The sequence below is a fragment of the Carassius carassius genome, chromosome 21 (assembly GCF_963082965.1).
Source record: "Carassius carassius chromosome 21, fCarCar2.1, whole genome shotgun sequence".
NCBI classification, from domain to species: Eukaryota; Metazoa; Chordata; class Actinopteri; order Cypriniformes; family Cyprinidae; genus Carassius; species Carassius carassius.
The window spans coordinates 7,142,116-7,159,555 of NC_081775.1; the positions used below are offsets into that span (position 1 = coordinate 7,142,116).

The 17,440-nt window shown below is 39.9% G+C and overlaps 1 protein-coding gene across 1 annotated transcript in view; it reads right to left on the minus strand.

Moving 5' to 3' along the window:
• The window catches only part of LOC132097427 (protein dispatched homolog 3-like), a 43,791-nt gene extending 42,743 nt beyond the window's left edge, over window positions 1–1,048 (minus strand). Inside the window, exon 1 of the mRNA XM_059503132.1 lies at window positions 69–1,048. Within this exon, the coding sequence (XP_059359115.1) occupies window positions 69–1,044 (976 nt within the window). The 5' untranslated portion in view covers window positions 1,045–1,048. The remainder of the gene's footprint in view (window positions 1–68) is intronic.
• Window positions 1,049–17,440: the final 16,392 nt, after the last annotated feature.

Sequence of the window (17,440 nt, forward strand, 5' to 3'; positions counted from 1 at the left end):
GTGAAAAATAAATGAGGATTACTGAATTGTTAATGTGGAGTGGGATAGTTTTGCCCCCAATGACTTACCATGTATATCGGCTAGATCAGGTCCCATTCCATCATAGTAGATCTTACCCCCACGCTCACTGGGAAAAAGGTAGGACAGGAGGGAGCTTGGAGGGGAGCAGAAGGAAGGTCCCAAAGGCAAGTCTCGCAACATTTCCAGTGGCTTCCAGCAGAACTGTTGAAACTGAGGGTGCTGCATTAGAAGTCTCTCTATTTGGTGAATGGTGTGAAGGCGTTCGGGGGTGAAGATGTTGTTATCCTTGTCGCCCTGGGCCACGAACACTAGCTCTATCCTCCACAGAGCCTGGGACTGGAGGTAGGAGTATCCCGCAAATCTTTGCTTCCTTATTAAGGGTGAGTCTGGTTTCCCATGATCTCCAGCATCACTCGAATTGAGGTCTACTGCTATGTTAGGCTTTACAGATTCCTCTTTAGTCTTGTTGTTTTTCTCATTTCCAAACTGTCTGTTGTCATTGTGTGCCCCCGGCTCAGTCTGTCCCAAGATCCCTGCAGGTTCTGTGACATTCACCACTGTAGAGACGTCCTTCCCTTTTCTGTTTACCATGAGCAAAAAAAGGTCCCTCAGAGCATTGGCTTCAAGGTCAAATCCCTCTGCGTCCCGCCTGTGCCTGTCCCAAGACCCCAACTGACTTTTCACGGCAATGGTGAGAGCGTCAAAACGTTCTGCCGAGGCATGACTCCTGACCTCGAATGCGCTGTAAGAAAGGTCAATGTCTAGGGGTTCACAGCGAAGGAACATATAAGCCGAAATGGTGAAGGGTACCAGAAATCCCATGGCCAGAACCAGTCCGCTCACCCAGGGTTGCGTGTACACCCACCCAAAAGCCCACCACAACCCTTTACAGACCTGCTCATTTCCAGCTGGTTGTTCTGTTTCTCCTGCTCCTTCCTCTTCCTCTTCCTCCTCTTCTTGCTCTTCAAACTCACTTAGGTTCCAGGTACCTTGGAGCAACAAGGGTTCATCTTCTGAATCCATGGCAGTCACTATAAAAAAGACATAAAACAACTACATTAATGCCTTTTGGCCTTTTGTGTGCTCCCGTTTGCATCTGGACAGGTGAATACAACGATAAAATGCTTTTGATTTACGGAGCATCCTTAAGAGTGTGGCAGGTTATTCTCAGCAGGCCGCTGCTAAGACAAGGACACAGCCGTTAAGGCTGTCATTCTGTTAATGTAATCGTGGAAGGTTTTGGCCTCTGGGTAGTGAGTGGTGAAAAGAAATGAAGGAAACAGTGAACCGAGTCTCAAAGGCCAGCGATCAGGCTGGCAGATGGTTTGGCCTCTGGTATGAGATGCTGAACCCAGAGGAAGTATGTGTGTGTGTGTGTGTGTGTGTTTGTGATAATATATTCTTCTCACCAAACTGTTAAGAGATTTCATGGTAGTGGACTGTTGTGAATACTATACGGCCATATCTGCAGGAAACATTTTGATAGCATTACTGTTTTCTGCATTGTGAAATTATTTACATCATAATTTAGCACATTTAAACCATCCTTCCACAATTATCAGTATTCTACTGTGGAAAAAAACTAATTTGCAATCCTCAAAAAAAAAATCCATCCAATATGAATTACCTTGAAACAAGATATTTATTCAAGTACAGATCATATTTTAGATCTAGCAGCATTTGGTTTAGGGCTGCACGATAAATTGCATGCGATACTTAATGCGCATCTTGTCAGTTAAGCCGGTTCTTTAATCAGCGGTAAATCTCCATTACCTGCACGCTTTCACATGGAGCAGAATTAACTACACAGAGGTGTTGTTCACTGAGAAGCTGCTCAAAACATGTGCAAAATATGATCATGGTTTTGCACAGCTCTTCAGTGAACAACGTCTCTGTTTATTTAATGCTGCTCCATGTGAAAGCGCACGGATGATGGAGATTTACAGCTGATTACAGAACCGGGTTTACTGACAAGATACGCATTGAATATTGCATGCGATTTATTGTGCAGCCCTAGTTTGACTACAGATGCCTTGCTGATATTTGCTAAATATGCAGTGAACTCAAATGCTCCTCATTGTCAAACAAAATATTCAACTTTTCCCACCATACAGGCAAATATATTTTTGGTATTTCTGCTGTTATTATGACAAAATTTGTTCTCAAAAATAATTTCTTAGTATGAAATTAATTATTGACAATTTATTTTGTGATTTCAGAAGTTCAGGTGTTATCTAATAGCAGTTTCCTGATTGTGTCTGTTGTTGTTGTTGTTGTTGTTGTTATTCTTTTAAGTCCTCCTGTGGCTCCCTTGGATGTTTTCTAAGTCCCTTGGATGTAGTGGGCCCTAGCCCCCAGTTGAAACCACTAATTTAATGCCATCACATTTTGTGGTGACTCAGCATTTATAACCAACAACACAACACAAACTATGAACAGTTTTCTTAAATAAAACATCAACTGACAAGACATAAAATCAGAAGTATTTATAAAAGGTTTTACATATCTTAATTGCCAAATAATCTATTAAGTTCTGACAAAATAATATCTGCAAGCTATTTTATTGCATTTAAACTACAAAACAATATGGATTCATGCTGATATTGTCAAAAACCCGAATTTGCTCGGAGCATTTCTAAACTTCACACACAAGAGAGAGAGCGAACTAGTGAGAGAGAAAGCAGGGACAGAGAGCCAGAGATAACATGCTATCAGCAGCTGACACACAGTAGGCAGCATCACTGAAAATTAAATCATTCAACTAGTCTAAGCCTGGCCAAATGCTGACAGAGAGACAGCAGTCCAATGTAAGACCTGCCTAATGTACAATACAGCCCGAGGCACTGTGAAACTGATCTTGTACCATTTCATTTTCAACACAGATTGCCCCCAGAGCCCAATGTGCATGCACAAGGCTAGGGAGTCATTGACTTTTAGCAGAGTGTAGAGCCCAGGGGCCGAAAGAGAGAGAGAGAAAGGGGGGAGACAGAAAGGTACAGATGCTTCATCCCCGTATCTTTGGCCCACAGAGATTCTGAAGATTTTTCCTGCTGGGATCAGATGGTCTATGGTGGATCGATGCTTGATTTAGGCATTAAATAAACCCTCCTGGAAAGCTGGTAAGCTGTTGAGGTAGTAATTAGCATTCTGAGATAGGAGCCATTTAAAAGTCACCTTTCAATGCACAAACACCGTCGGCTAAGCTCAGGTGTTCATCTAGTGTAACCTCTATGGGCTCTTATGAGATGGATGCTTCATTTGAAGTATTTGTTTGTTGTCTTAAAAGACATTTACAGCTCATGTTCAACAAAAAGTCATAATTCACCCCCAAAATAAAATCCTATCACCATTCACTCCCACCTGTGCTGTTCAACAAAATTACACCCATCAAAACTGCTTGATTGATTGATTGGTTTTTGTCTTAGTAAAGCTTTTGATTTAGATATGATGACAGCATATTGTGTTCCACAGGAGAAGATGGTTATTTTGAGCAGGATATTTGGTTGGTGGCATCTCAAGAGGATGAGAACCAACATTTGTTTTCTCAGTATGTAAAGAGCTCAACGTCTGCCTCAGCAGAGGACAAATTCATTAGGTTGAGAATAAATTTTTGGAAAATGCGAAAGAGACAGACATAGGAAGAGAGACGATATAAAGCTACTTCCACACAGTCAGTGGACCTTGAAGTTGTAAAATATATGTTAAGATATATCTTTTTATTACAAGATAAATGCTCCGGGTGTGTGTGTGTGTGTGTGTGTGAGTGAGTGTGTGTGTGTGTGTTTGTGTGTGTTTGTGTGTGTGTGTGTGTGTGTGTGTGTGTGTGTTCACTACTCACTGCTGTGTGTGTGTACTTGGATGGGATAAATGCAGGGGACAAATTCTGAGTGTGGGTTAACAATCTTGCCACATGTCCCTTCCCATCCTGTCACATCATATCATGTCACTTTATATAAATAATAATTATTAATATATAAAATAAGTATATTATTTTAAATATTTTATAATATAAAGTATAGAATGTAAATACCTTTTAAGTTTGTGATGTTGCAACACATGACATTTTACCAAGCGTGCCGCACAAGCCCTGAAAAGTGAAGCCAAAACGTTTCGATCGCCCCCTGGTGAGTGGTCCTAGTATAGGTCATAAACCCCGCCTCCCCATGTTATTCAATGGGACGCGAGACCAACTAAACAATTAAATTACCCTTCAAATATCTTTTTTCCGAAGCTGTTTTTTGTCATTTACTGTAGTTTGTATCACGCTAATGTAAATTCAAGTGTTCGTTTTTAAAATAAGTTGTTTTTTAGATTATTTAGTTATTTAATGCTCTAAAAACGGTGGTGTGACGTCGTGATTGACAGCTGTGATTGACAGCTCTCTGGAGGAGGCACTGAAGCATCAACAGGCTTTTTTCATGATCTTCGGAGGACTGAGGAGATTGTATTTACCTTATTTTAATGAGATTGGAGTGGAACGGAGCAGACAGAGTTCACAGGAGCAGGACTCCACTTCCAAAACAGTGCAGATTACGGTATGTGCATTCTGCGAGGGAGAGTGAGGGCGGGGCACAGGGGCGGGGCCGTTGATTTCGCGGCTTTAAGGCTTTACTTCCTGCTTGCTACTGCGCATAGCTACTGCGCAGAACTGGTCCCTAGATCGCTATCTGCGCAGGCGCAAGTCCAAGATGTCAGCGCCATAATGGGACACTGGCGGCTTCAGTTTTGACCAATGGAAGAGAGCGAAGGCGAGTCGTCCATCTTTTTTTTACAGTCTATGCATTTTACAATCTTACCTTGTTTTACAGTCATGAGGCTCTCCAGGGGCTTTCTCTTCAATTACTGTTTTTATTGTTTTGTTTTGTTCTTTCATGCCAAACCACCCCCCACCCCCTGCTTTTTGTTCTGTTCTTTGTTTTTCTTTTGTGTTTTGTTCTGTATTCTGTTCTATTCTTTGTTTTTGTCTGTTTTGTTTCTTTGTTTTTGTCTGTTTTGTTCTGTTTTGTTGGTTTGCTTTGTGTTTTTGTCCCGCTACGCTGTTTAGGGAGCATAGAGGAGGCACAAGTAATCCAAGGAACACGGGATATCCACACAATAGGCACTGGAACAAACACACATACATAAAAAGGTAGAAAGCAAGCACAGAACGCAAAGGCATATACTTAAAAACAAGGGATAATTGGGGAAAACACGAGCTGCTCTTTGTTGTTGTTTGTGTGTGTGTGTGTGTGTGTGTGTGTGTGTGTGTGTGTGTGTGTGTGTGTGTGTGTGTTTTGCATGTTCTTTGGACCACATGATCACACCCCTGAACTGATATTGTCACACCCCTGGACTATTTTAGTTGTGGTTTTTCTCCCCATGTGTTCCATGTCCCTGTTAACTAGTCATTCCATACACCTGTGTTCCCCTGATTGTGAATTTGATTCCCTGGTGTCTTGTTCTTCCCCATTATACTGTGTTTAATAGGCCCATTCCTTTCAGTTTGGGTTTGTCGGAGATTGAAAATGTCAATCCCTGTGTTCCAGTCTGCCAAGTGTTACTTCCTGGATATTTTGGATTAAAAGACTATTGACGTGACATGACATTCAGCCAAGTATGGTGACCCATACTCAGAATTCGTGCTCTGCATTAAACCCATCTAAAGTGCACACACACAGCAGTGAACACACACACACACTGTGAACACATACCCGGAGCAGTGGGCAGCCATTTGTGCTGCGGCGCCCGGGGAGCAGTTGGGGGTTCGATGCCTTGCTCAAGGGCACTTAAGTCATGGTATTGCCAGCCCTAGGTTCAAACCCACAACCCTAGGGTTAGGAGCCAAACTCTCTAACCACTAGGCCACGACTTTCCGCCTCGGCCCGTTGACCCATGGACTCCACCATCAGTCCTAGCTCCCTCCTGTACATCATGGCCCTGTAGTCCACAAGCTCTTCCAGGCTCCCTTGTCCCTCCGGCTCCACCTTGATCTGGTGTCGACCATCTTGTGTCTTGGGACTCCACTCCTCTGGCTTCGCCATGTCCCTCTGGCTCTGTCAGGCTGCATTAGGCTCCTTCATCCCATCGGTACCACCTCAGTCCTCTGTTGCTCTGGCTCCACTGCAGCCTCCCAGATGCACATCTTCGCGTCAGTCGCCAGTGCCATCTGCTCCACCTAGGACCTCAGAAACATCTCCGTAGCCCTGGCTTATCGGCTGTCCGCCTCTGCTCCTACACCACCTGATCCACCACCGTTGGTCGCCCCCCTTGATTCGGTGGCCATTTCACCTCCATGGCTAAATCATCTCCTCCCTGGTCCTCCTCCTGAACCTCCTCCTTAGTTCCCACCCATCCCCCCCACCTTCTGTTTTATCTACAGTGCGAGGTCACACCTTCCGGGAGGGGGGAGTAATGTCATGCCCCTGGATTGTTTTTGTTTTGGTTTTGCTCCCCATGTGTCCCTGTTAACTAGTCATTCCATGCACCTGTGTTCCCCTGATTGTTAGTTTGATTCCAAGGTGTGTCTTGTTCTTCCCCATTATCCTGTGTTTAAAAGCCCCAGTCCTTTCAGTCCTTTCCTGTGTTCCAGTCTGCCACGTGTTACTTCCTGGATATTTTAGATTAAAAGACTATTGTTGTTCGTGTACTGCTGTTCTCCTCGCTCCTCACCGCAGAACCTGATTTTACCAAGTGAGACATGTTCCTGGGACAACATCTTTGTTGACCCTGGAACAACATTGTGATTAACCAATCAGACTTGAAGTACCAGTTTATAGATTTTGTGAAGTTTCCGCTTAAAATCACTTTTAGGTGCTTGTACATCAAGGTCATTCATCTATCATTTCCTCTGATTTTAAGGATCACTCATGGTTAAGGTTAGGTTTAGGTGTAGGGATATGGTCAAGACTACATTTTTTGAGTAAAATGTTGTTCCAGGGTCAACAAAATATGTTGACCTAGGAACACATCTAACTCAGCAAAATCAGGACGTGCCTCCTCACCATAGGAACGTTTGATATAGCGACAGTTGTATCACCCTGACATTTAGTGTTTATACCACAAAATAGTATGAATTTAATTTAAATGAAATAAAATAATTTTACTTCAGAAATTAAAAACTTGCTGATCATAGAAGTGGTGTATTCAAGCAACTGTATATATAAATTGAATTTTCATGTATACTTTAATAAATTAATCGATAGACTATGGTTTCATTCATACAGCAGATATCATCCAAGCCTATTCCCAAAATTTGGATATGAACAATGAGTTATAAAATGCAATTGTTGATCTCATAAACATTCATAATCAATTCATATTCATAATCAAACCTTGTGTGAACAAAACCATACTGTACAACTCCAAACTGGACTGACAATTGAATTCTTCCACTGTTGTGAACATATCCAATATGCTGAGTTGTTACTCTGCGATCAAATTAATGGCCACATGATATAACTATTTTCAACATAAGTGTGCGCTGTATGCCAGGTGATTACAGGTGGTTTCGCAAACCTAAAACATCCTCAAAGGCAAAAAATGGTCATGGTTTCCTAGTCTGTCACTGTCAAACTACAGGCTAATACAGTTCATTACAGCAATACAGAGCACTATGACCATCTACACCACAAAAAATAAAAATAAAAAATGAGCAACTACACATCTTTGTAGCTTGTGTAATTGCCACAAACCCTGTCCTGCTTTGAAAATCCCACTTCCTATTCCAGTTCTGTCACAAAATGATTTGTGAATCTTTCTTGGAGTGTAAAATGTGGTTGCACCATTTTCTGAGATATATAGCTGTAGGTTGTTGTGGAAATCCTAGAGACTGAGAGTAGTCATGATTAATTCAGTGCTCCCTGATGACCTGCAATCCATTTGTTGTATCAGCCGTGATACTAAACAGTTTAAGAGACAATGTAAGATGTTGCATTCTGACACCTCAGTTAATGAGGCCCATTATTTACAGCACAGCACCATTATGCATGTTTTGCACATTTGCTATATCACTTAAATAAACATTAGTTGTCCCCAGATCGGAGGGGTGTAATACCTCTTACGGCGTCAAATACACCAATTTATCATTCACACCAAATTCACATAACTGGTGCTGACCACAGCAGCTTTACGCAATTCAGGCTAATGATTCGTTTTGACAGCTGAGAGTCATGATGCTTTGCTAGGGCTGTATTTTGATGCTGAGAAGACAGAAAATATGCTTAAATGTCAACATGCCAGTTCTAATTTGTTCTAATATTTGCTTATTCGGTATATTCCAAAATAACCTGGTGCGATTTCATAAGAGCAATTACAGCAGGTGCTGTCAGAAATATTCTCTTGTACCATCTCGTAAAGATGCAATATGTATTTTCCCATTTCAATGATGTTGTACATCAAAAGAAATTAACAGTACTTTTGTCAGGTTTTTTTTTTTTAATTACAAACAATTGGCCTAGAAAATCTGTTTTATGCTCCATAACCCTTGTGAAATACTGCTAAACCCTTGTGAAATACTGCTAAATTCTGAAAAAACAGAGGTGTTAATTATAGGACCTAAAAACTCTGCTTGTAATAACCTAGAACACTGTCTAAGACTTGATGGTTGCTCTGTCAATTCTTCGTCATCAGTTAGGAACCTAGGTGTGCTACTTGATCGCAATCTTTCCTTAGAAAGCCACGTTTCTAGCATTTGTAAAACTGCATTTTTCCATCTCAAAAATATATCTAAATTACGGCCTATGCTCTCAATGTCAAATGCAGAAATGTTAATCTATGCTTTTATGACCTCAAGGTTAGATTATTGTAATGCTTTATTGGGTGGTTGTTCTGCACGCTTAGTAAACAAATTACAGCTTGTCCAAAATGCAGCAGCAAGAGTTCTTACTAGAACCAGGAAGTATGACCATATTAGCCCGGTCCTGTCAACACTGCACTGGCTCCCTATCAAGCATCGCATAGATTTTAAAATATTGCTTATTACTTATAAAGCCCTGAATGGTTTAGCACCTCAGTATTTGAATGAGCTCCTTTTACATTATAATCCCCTACGTCCGCTACGTTCTCAAAACTCAGGCAATTTGATAATACCTAGAATATCAAAATCAACTGCAGGCGGCAGATCCTTTTCCTATTTGGCGCCTAAACTCTGGAATAACCTACCTAACATTGTTCGGGAGGCAGACACACTCTTGCAGTTTAAATCTAGATTAAAGACCCATCTCTTTAACCTGGCTTACACATAACATACTAATATGCTTTTATTATCCAAATCCGTTAAAGGATTTTTAGGCTGCATTAATTAGGTAAACCGGAACCGGAAACACTTCCCATAACAACCTATGTACTTGCTACATCATTAGAAGAATGGCATCTACGCTAATATTTGTCTGTTTCTCTCTTGTTCCGAGGTCACCGTGGCCACCAGATCCAGTCTGTATCCAGATCAGAGGGTCACTGCAGTCACCCGGATCCAGTACGTATCCAGACCAGATGCTGGATCAGCACCTAGAAAGGACCTCTACATCCCTGAAAGACAGCGGAGACCAGGACAACTAGAGCCCCAGATACAGATCCCCTGTAAAGACCTTGTCTCAGAGGAGCACCAGGACAAGACCACAGGAAACAGATGATTCTTCTGCACAATCTGACTTTGCTGCAGCCTGGAATTGAACTACTGGTTTCGTCTGGTCAGAGGAGAACTGGCCCCCCAACTGAGCCTGGTTTCTCCCAAGGTTTTTTTCTCCATTCTGTCACCGATGGAGTTTCGGTTCCTTGCCGCTGTCACCTCTTGCTTGCTTAGTTGGGGACACTTCATCTACAGCTATATCGTTGACTTGATTGCAAATAAATGCACAGACACTATTTAACTGAACAGAGATGACATCACTGAATCCAATGATGAACTGCCTTTAACTATCATTTTTGCATTATTGACACACTGTTTTCCTAATGAATGTTGTTCAGTTGCTTTGACGCAATGTATTTTGTTTAAAGCGCTATATAAATAAAGGTGACATTGACATTGACATTGAAAAAGACATGCTTAACTGTTCTGTATATATATGCAAATAAAAAATAATGAGAGTTAGTTGTTTCTTAAAACACAAATATACTTTTAGAAAGAGCACTTTATGATAATAATATCAAATTAAATGTTTTACATTAAAGGCCATTTTAAATAAGTTTTAATAATATTTTGTACGCTTGTGATTCACTTATGACTTGATTATAATTTTAAGTGTAGTGTGTCATTTAATGTTAAATTTAAAGCTAATATTTTAATGTATTAAACTGCAACATCATCATTACAGATGTGTAATTACAAATATATTTAATTGTATGGCCTACACATTTCAACAGAAATTACTTTAAAGTATATTTTAGTTTATCATAAATGCCTGTGAGTATATTCATATGTTCAATTTAACCATACCATTAATTATGAAATTAGATAAAGAAACGTACCAATAAGTACTAATTAAATAACTCAAAAAGCACTCTTAAATTCAACACATCACAATTAATATAAATGTAAACTATTTTCATTTAACTTAAATAAAGTAAGTAAGCATCTGAAAACAGCACACTCAGTTCACACTAGTATAATTTCTTTTTTTATAATGGAATGAAAAAAAGACATAAAAAGCTGTGATTCTGCTCCCACAATATTAAATATCAGTACAATGCACCAGAATTGACCAGCAAAACAATAACAAATTCTTAGCCCACCTACTGTATTTTATATTCTTTACACTATTCTTCCAGTACTTGCAGTCGTTTTTTAAAGTAAGTATGAAAGGCATTTCCAGACTACTGAACAATATACAGTCGTGGCCAAAAGTTTTGAGAATTACATAAATATTGGAAATTGGAAAAGTTGCTGCTTAAGTATTTATAATAGCAATTTGCATATACTCCAGAATGTTATGAAGAGTGATCAGATAAATTGCATAGTCCTTCTTTGCCATGAAAATTAACTTAATCCCAAAAAACCTTTCCACTGCATTTCATTGCTGTCATTAAAGGACCTGCTGAGATCATTTCAGTAATCGTCTTGTTAACCCAGGTGAGAATGTGGACGAGCACAAGGCTGGAGATCGTTATGTCAGGCTGATTGGGTTAGAATGGCAGACTTGACATGTTAAAAGGAGGGTGATGCTTGAAATCATTGTTCTTCCATTGTTAACCATGTTGACATGCAAAGAAACGCGTGCAGCCATCATTGCGTTGCATAAAAATGGCTTCCCAGGCAAGAATATTGTGGCTACTAAGATTGCACCTAAATCAACAATTTATAGGAGCATCAAGAACTTCAAGGAAAGAGGTTCAATTCTTGTAAAGAAGGCTTCAGGGCTTTCAAGAAAGTCCAGCAAGCGCCAGGATCGTCTCCTAAAGAGGATTCAGCTGCGGGATCGGAGTAACACCAGTGCAGAGCTTGCTCAGGAATGGCAGCAGGCAGGTGTGAGCGCATCTGCACGCACAGTGAGGCCAAGACTTTTGGAAGATGGCCTGGTGTCAAGAAGGGCAGCAAAGAAGCCACTTCTCTCCAAAAAAAACATCAGGGACAGATTGATCTTCTGCAGAAAGTAAAGTGAATGGACTGCTGAGGACTGGGGCAAAGTCATATTCTCCGATGAAGCCCATTTTCGATTGTTTGGGGCATCTGGAAAAAGGCTTGTCCGGAGAAGAAAAGGTGAGCGCTACCATCAGTCCTGTGTCATGCCAACAGTAAAGCATCCTGACACCATTCATGTGTGGGGTTGCTTCTCATCCAAGGGAGTGGGCTCACTCACAATTCTGCCCAAAAACACAGCCATGAATAAAGAATGGTACCAAAACACCCTCCAACAGCAACTTCTTCCAACAACAGTTTGGTGAAGAACAATGCATTTTCCAGCACGATGGAGCACCGGAAAACTAATATTTTGGCCACGGCTGTATACAGAATTCTTAACGATAAAGGTTTTTCTTTTTCCACTGATGCCAAAGAATCAGTTTTGAGACCCTAAAGAACCTTTCAGTGAGCAGTTCTCTAAAGAACCATTTTTCGTTTAAAGAATCTTTTAATGATCTCCTTTGTGGAATGGAAAGCTTCCATGGATGTTAACGGTTCTTCATGGAACCATTCATGTCAATAAAGAACCTTTTGTATTTAGAAGTGTAGAACATAAAATAGCTGACCGTGAATGTGTATAAAAACAATTAATCACAGGGATGTGACTGAAGTCAATTACTTCATTCAGAATAGCACAGATAATGACTTCAAAACTAATAACCAATTTTATAAAAAAAAATACATATTTTTTAAATCATTAGAATCAGTTACTCCTTGTGCTTGCTGGATAACAGAGTCAGGAGATAACCTGTTTTTGTAGATAAACCTCTAAAATTACAATGCAATAATGAGTGTTAAGTGAATAGGTGTATGAATGACAATGAGCAGGATGCAGTATGTGCAGTTCTGTATATTGTGCACCTTTCAGAAATCAGAGCTTGGCAAGAGTGACATCAAATAAGATGTGTATTTAAATATAATGAAATACAATGCAGTGCTTCTCTGTTTTACTCGCTCCCCGAGCCGATGAGCAGACGTGTGATGTAACACTATGTCTACATCGAGTGCGTTGCAACAGCTCGAGGCTGTCTGTACTGGACGCGTCTGAGGAATAGAGCGAGAAATCACTATACTGACTCGTCCCACATTAACTGTAGACAGTTTCACTGATTATAAGGCTTTCTGTAGGTCTTTGTCCAATTGGAGTGATTCCTTATTAAAGCCGAATTGTTAAAGAGGGAAATCCATAGGAAAAAATATACTACTATATAGTGTAACATTTAGTATTGTTGTTTGAATGATAAAAATATATATATATATTAATGTTGGCATATTTGCTACAAGTTAACTATAGAATGAACAAAATTACATATAAAATGGGCTTTTCATTTTTAGTTTAGACAAACATATGCTTTAGGCCACGTCCATATTTGGTTTTATCTGAATACAGATACAAGTACAAATAATTTTGCCAATGTTACAGATACACGCCGCTAGTTACCAGGGTCTATTTGGATTTGATGTTGATATTAAAACTCCCTTGCTGTGAGTGTGGCTGGTTAAAAGGGTTAATAGCTGGTGGAAAACAGTCCCCAATAAACTCCTGCTGAACGTGGCCTGATACTTCATCCATTTACTTTAAGCATGCATGCTTGCAGAACTGAAACAGTGGCAGATATAGCATATCATGAGCACATTAATTATGGCTGCTCTTGTGCTGTTGCTGTGCTGTCATTGCTGGTCCCCATGCGTGAAAGACACCGGGACTCTGTACTCGCAGCTGAGAAATGGGCCAGACCTGCTCTTTTCAACCTGCTTGGGTTTTTCTCTCTCCCTCCTGACTCTTGAAAATGAAAGACTGGGAAGAAATGTCAGAGTTACTTAAGTAATGTTAGGTTTAATTTCAAACAAAGATGTCTGTTACATTTTCGAGCCACATGATAGTTTTGTGTGATTAACAGAATAAAATGTAAATAAATGATTCATTTTAGGTCAGATGTTCATTTCCCAAAAGCATCTTTAGCTAACTCTTGTTGAAAGTTGCATGATTATAAACCTTCAGCGATACAGTTTTTCCCGAAATCACAGTTCTGCGTAACATTCACAACCAGCATGGCAAAACTATATGTTTGGAACTACAGCTCTCGAATTGTGGTAGAAGCTGCTTGTTAGTAAGGCATGTGGACTTATGTAGATCATGCACTTAAGATCATTGAAAATAAGCAAGCTGTCATGCAGTATGTTCTATATGCACCATTTTTGGGTGAACTTTCCCTTTAACATCTCTAAAACATAAAAAAAACTGGCCATTTTGAACATTTAGAGTAGTAATGTGAACTTTAGAATTACGTTCTTAGAACTTGGAATGTTTTGAATGTTTCGAATGATTTTGTATTTGGTTTACTTTGCAAGCGGTTTACTTTTCTGCTTCAGTTCCATGGTTTGCGATTTCAACAGCAAACCAAAGTGAAGATTCAAAGCCACTGTTAAATTTTACACTATTTGCCTCGATGCTGCAGTCGTGATCCACTTTATGGAGCTATGAAAATACTCAGCTGACCTAAATTGACCCAAAAGTGCTGTTGCCAAACTATTACGAGAATGTGCAGACCGTTATTTGCACTGTCTGTGGTTTCATCCAGAACTCTTTACTGTGTGTTTTAATATCCTTCTCTATCTGAGAAATAAAGGGAATGTAATATTTATGGTGCAGTAGCTTACAGCTGTAGTTCAATACAGTGATAAAAAGCCTTCATACTAAGCGTGGTGGGATTCTAGTCATTTCTTTTTCCCTGGGAGCCGTGCAAGTGGCGATATCTAAATAGATTCAGCTGTTGATTGACAGTGCGGGGATGAGCTGTTATCGGCTGGACCACAGTGTTGTGTTTGCGAACTACATCTCCCATGGTATTGTGTTTTTTGCCACACTGTGGAAGCTCAGCATGCTCTCTGCCTGTCACAGAACTACATTAGCATCCATGATTGACAGAAAAGGAAAGAGACTTGGCAGATTTTTGAAACATAATGAGCCTAGATATTTTAAGGTAACAGCCGCTCCCTAAAAGTGTGAAGTAAGCAGTCCTACATTTCTGTCATATTTTGTTGCTTCTTTCAGTATGCTTAGTATGCTGTCTGGTATGGCATTATATCTTAACCGACCAGTCACAAAAGTGGTCTGTTCTGAAAGCAAATAGTAAAAGAAACAATGCTAAATGCAATCAATTAATTGTTCAATAAACTTTTCCAAGTTTCAGTCTCTCTAAATCCTTGCTTTCTGTGAGCCTATATACTCTGCTCTGATTGGTCAGATGGCCAGGTCAGTTGTGATAGCTCTACTACATACAGCATGTATCAGAAACAATAGGCCCATTGCCATTTTGAACGCTCAATAGAAAATATAACCATAATTATTTATCATACATGTAGCTTGTGATGCAGTGAAGCCAGCTGGTCCAAAAAAACTGGGTACTGAGACACTTTCAAGAACTTTTCAAGTTAGAGAAGCAGTTGTCAGTGAAATTACGAGAAAACAAAAAAGATGGGGGTTGTACTGCTTTGGTACAATGGGAATTTTTTTTGTGCACCCTCATCTTTTGGAAGTTAAAATTTACCAAATTTACTTTCACAGCATAGGACAAGATGTGTTCTCGACATGATGTTTACCACACGAACAAGCTACAGTGCAGTTTACATATGCATACAGCTACACACTGCATGAAAGGCAATATTCAAAACTGCATAATCCATAATGCGTCAAATACTTACTTGTAAATTTGAAAGTATAATTCTCTTGTCCACATAAAAAACTGAAAAACACCCCGACTAGACCTGATTTGCTGACAGCACATGTGACATCATTTTCATTATTATATCGCTCACTTGAATACTTAATTCTGATTGGTCAGTCATGATTGTTTAGTAGCTTGAATAAAGGTGTTAATTAACGACAACATCATTAGTAGCTCTGAATAACATACCACCTTGTATTTAAGGCTGGCACTCCTTTCACGTCTCTCATACGACAACACCACAATCTCGCTCGTTTCATTCAAACTAGGGCTGTCAATGTTATTTGTGTGACTAATTTTGTTTAACACATTAAAAATATTTAATACAGCAATACTTTTTTGGGGGGGGGGGGCAGATATGTGTCATATCTGCATCGCATATATCAGGTTTTAAAAAGACAGCGCTGCTGTGATTTGTCAACTTTTGTATCTTGAATAAAGATTAATCTATGTTCAATTCATACTTTCTGCATATATATTAAATGGCTAGAATTAATGGCTAGAATTAAGGTAAATGTATTGAATAGAGACATCATTAGCAGTATTGGTATCAGTGATTCTGGCCTTCATTAGTTATAGACTACTTAGTAAACAGATGCCTTACATAGATGTGTAGCATGTAAAAACTGAAATATACTTTGGTTTTAACATTGCCTTAAGTAGTGCAAACAGGAATGGCTCATCCAGGGCCATCCTTTGGGCAATGCAACTGCTGTGGTCACACTGGGCCCTTCGCCCTAAGGGGGCCCATCTCCCTAACTTGCACCAGCTAAGGACAGCCCATGGGTTCATCTGTCTGATCTGTCGTCACTGCTAATCAACAGTAGTGATAAATTGTTTATTAGCACTGTTGATCTGTCTCAGTAAACTCAGTGGTGCACACAGTACAATCAAACCTCTATCTGTGGACATGATACTTCAGCACTGTGTGTAAAGTAATGCTTTTTAATGGATTTTTATAGACTGCTATTAATAGACACGTCCACCTTGGTTTTCCAACTGAAATGTGGTCAACTTGGGTGTGATGTCAATCCCAGCTCCGACATTTGACTTCAAAGGAAAGTGGAACGCAGCATGGAAATCACTGGAGAGGAGCAATGTTTCTTGGACACTTTGCATCTGGATACTTTAGATCAACTGTGGGCCCTATGTCTCACCTGATTGCCCGTTGAGGCATAGTTGCTTGGCAACAGTTGCCCTGTGTACTGTATCATCACCTTAGGTTTTTCAGGTTTCAGGTTTTTTGAATTGGTCAACAATGAATCCAAGATGAAGAATGTATGCAAGACAATTTCTGTCTCTGGATAAAAAAATAACATAAATGGTAATTAGGAGTTTAGATTGCAGTATTCTGAGAAATAAAGTCAGAATAGCAGGATATAAACTCACACTGCCTTATTTTTCATTATAAAGTCAGAATTGTGAGTTTCTATCTCTAAATTCGGAGAGAAAAAAAATCTAAATTGCAAGTTTGTATCACGTAAACCTGCAATTGCGAGAAAAAAATAACATTTAGGTTTGCATTTGGAACATGGTTCTCCCTTTGGAAGCACTGCTGCAGCCTCTGCACTTTTGTTTCTCGATGAACCAATAAACACCTGTGAACATCAACTCCCAGAAATTGCATTAAGCCAGCAAATCAGATAGGGGCATATCATTTTGAGTCGACTGCTGTGATTTTTGAATATGCATCAGACATAACGTGGGCGTGCCGCCTCAGGCCGTGACTAACAATGCTGTAACAGCTCTCTGTTCCAGCTGGAGACTCTCAGGCTGTTTTCAGAGGAGTTTGCTGGAGTGTCCCACTGCATCAGATCTGAGAGCTCTAGTCGTCTAGTCGATTCTCCAAAAGGTTAAAATGAAACTTTCAACATTAGAGAGAAACCTCAGGCCATAGCCAACTCATGGATGCTCTCGAATCAAATCTCAGTCAAGGTTGGCGGCCCCGCCGAGAGCCCTACGCTGACATACTGAGCATATTTTTTCTTTCATATCACAAGTTCTGCTTTTGAAGAGTTTGTTTTTTAACACGTGATAAGGTTATCTGGAAATTCACTGTTCACTACTGCAGTGTTTTAAATAATTAAAGCAAAGCAAA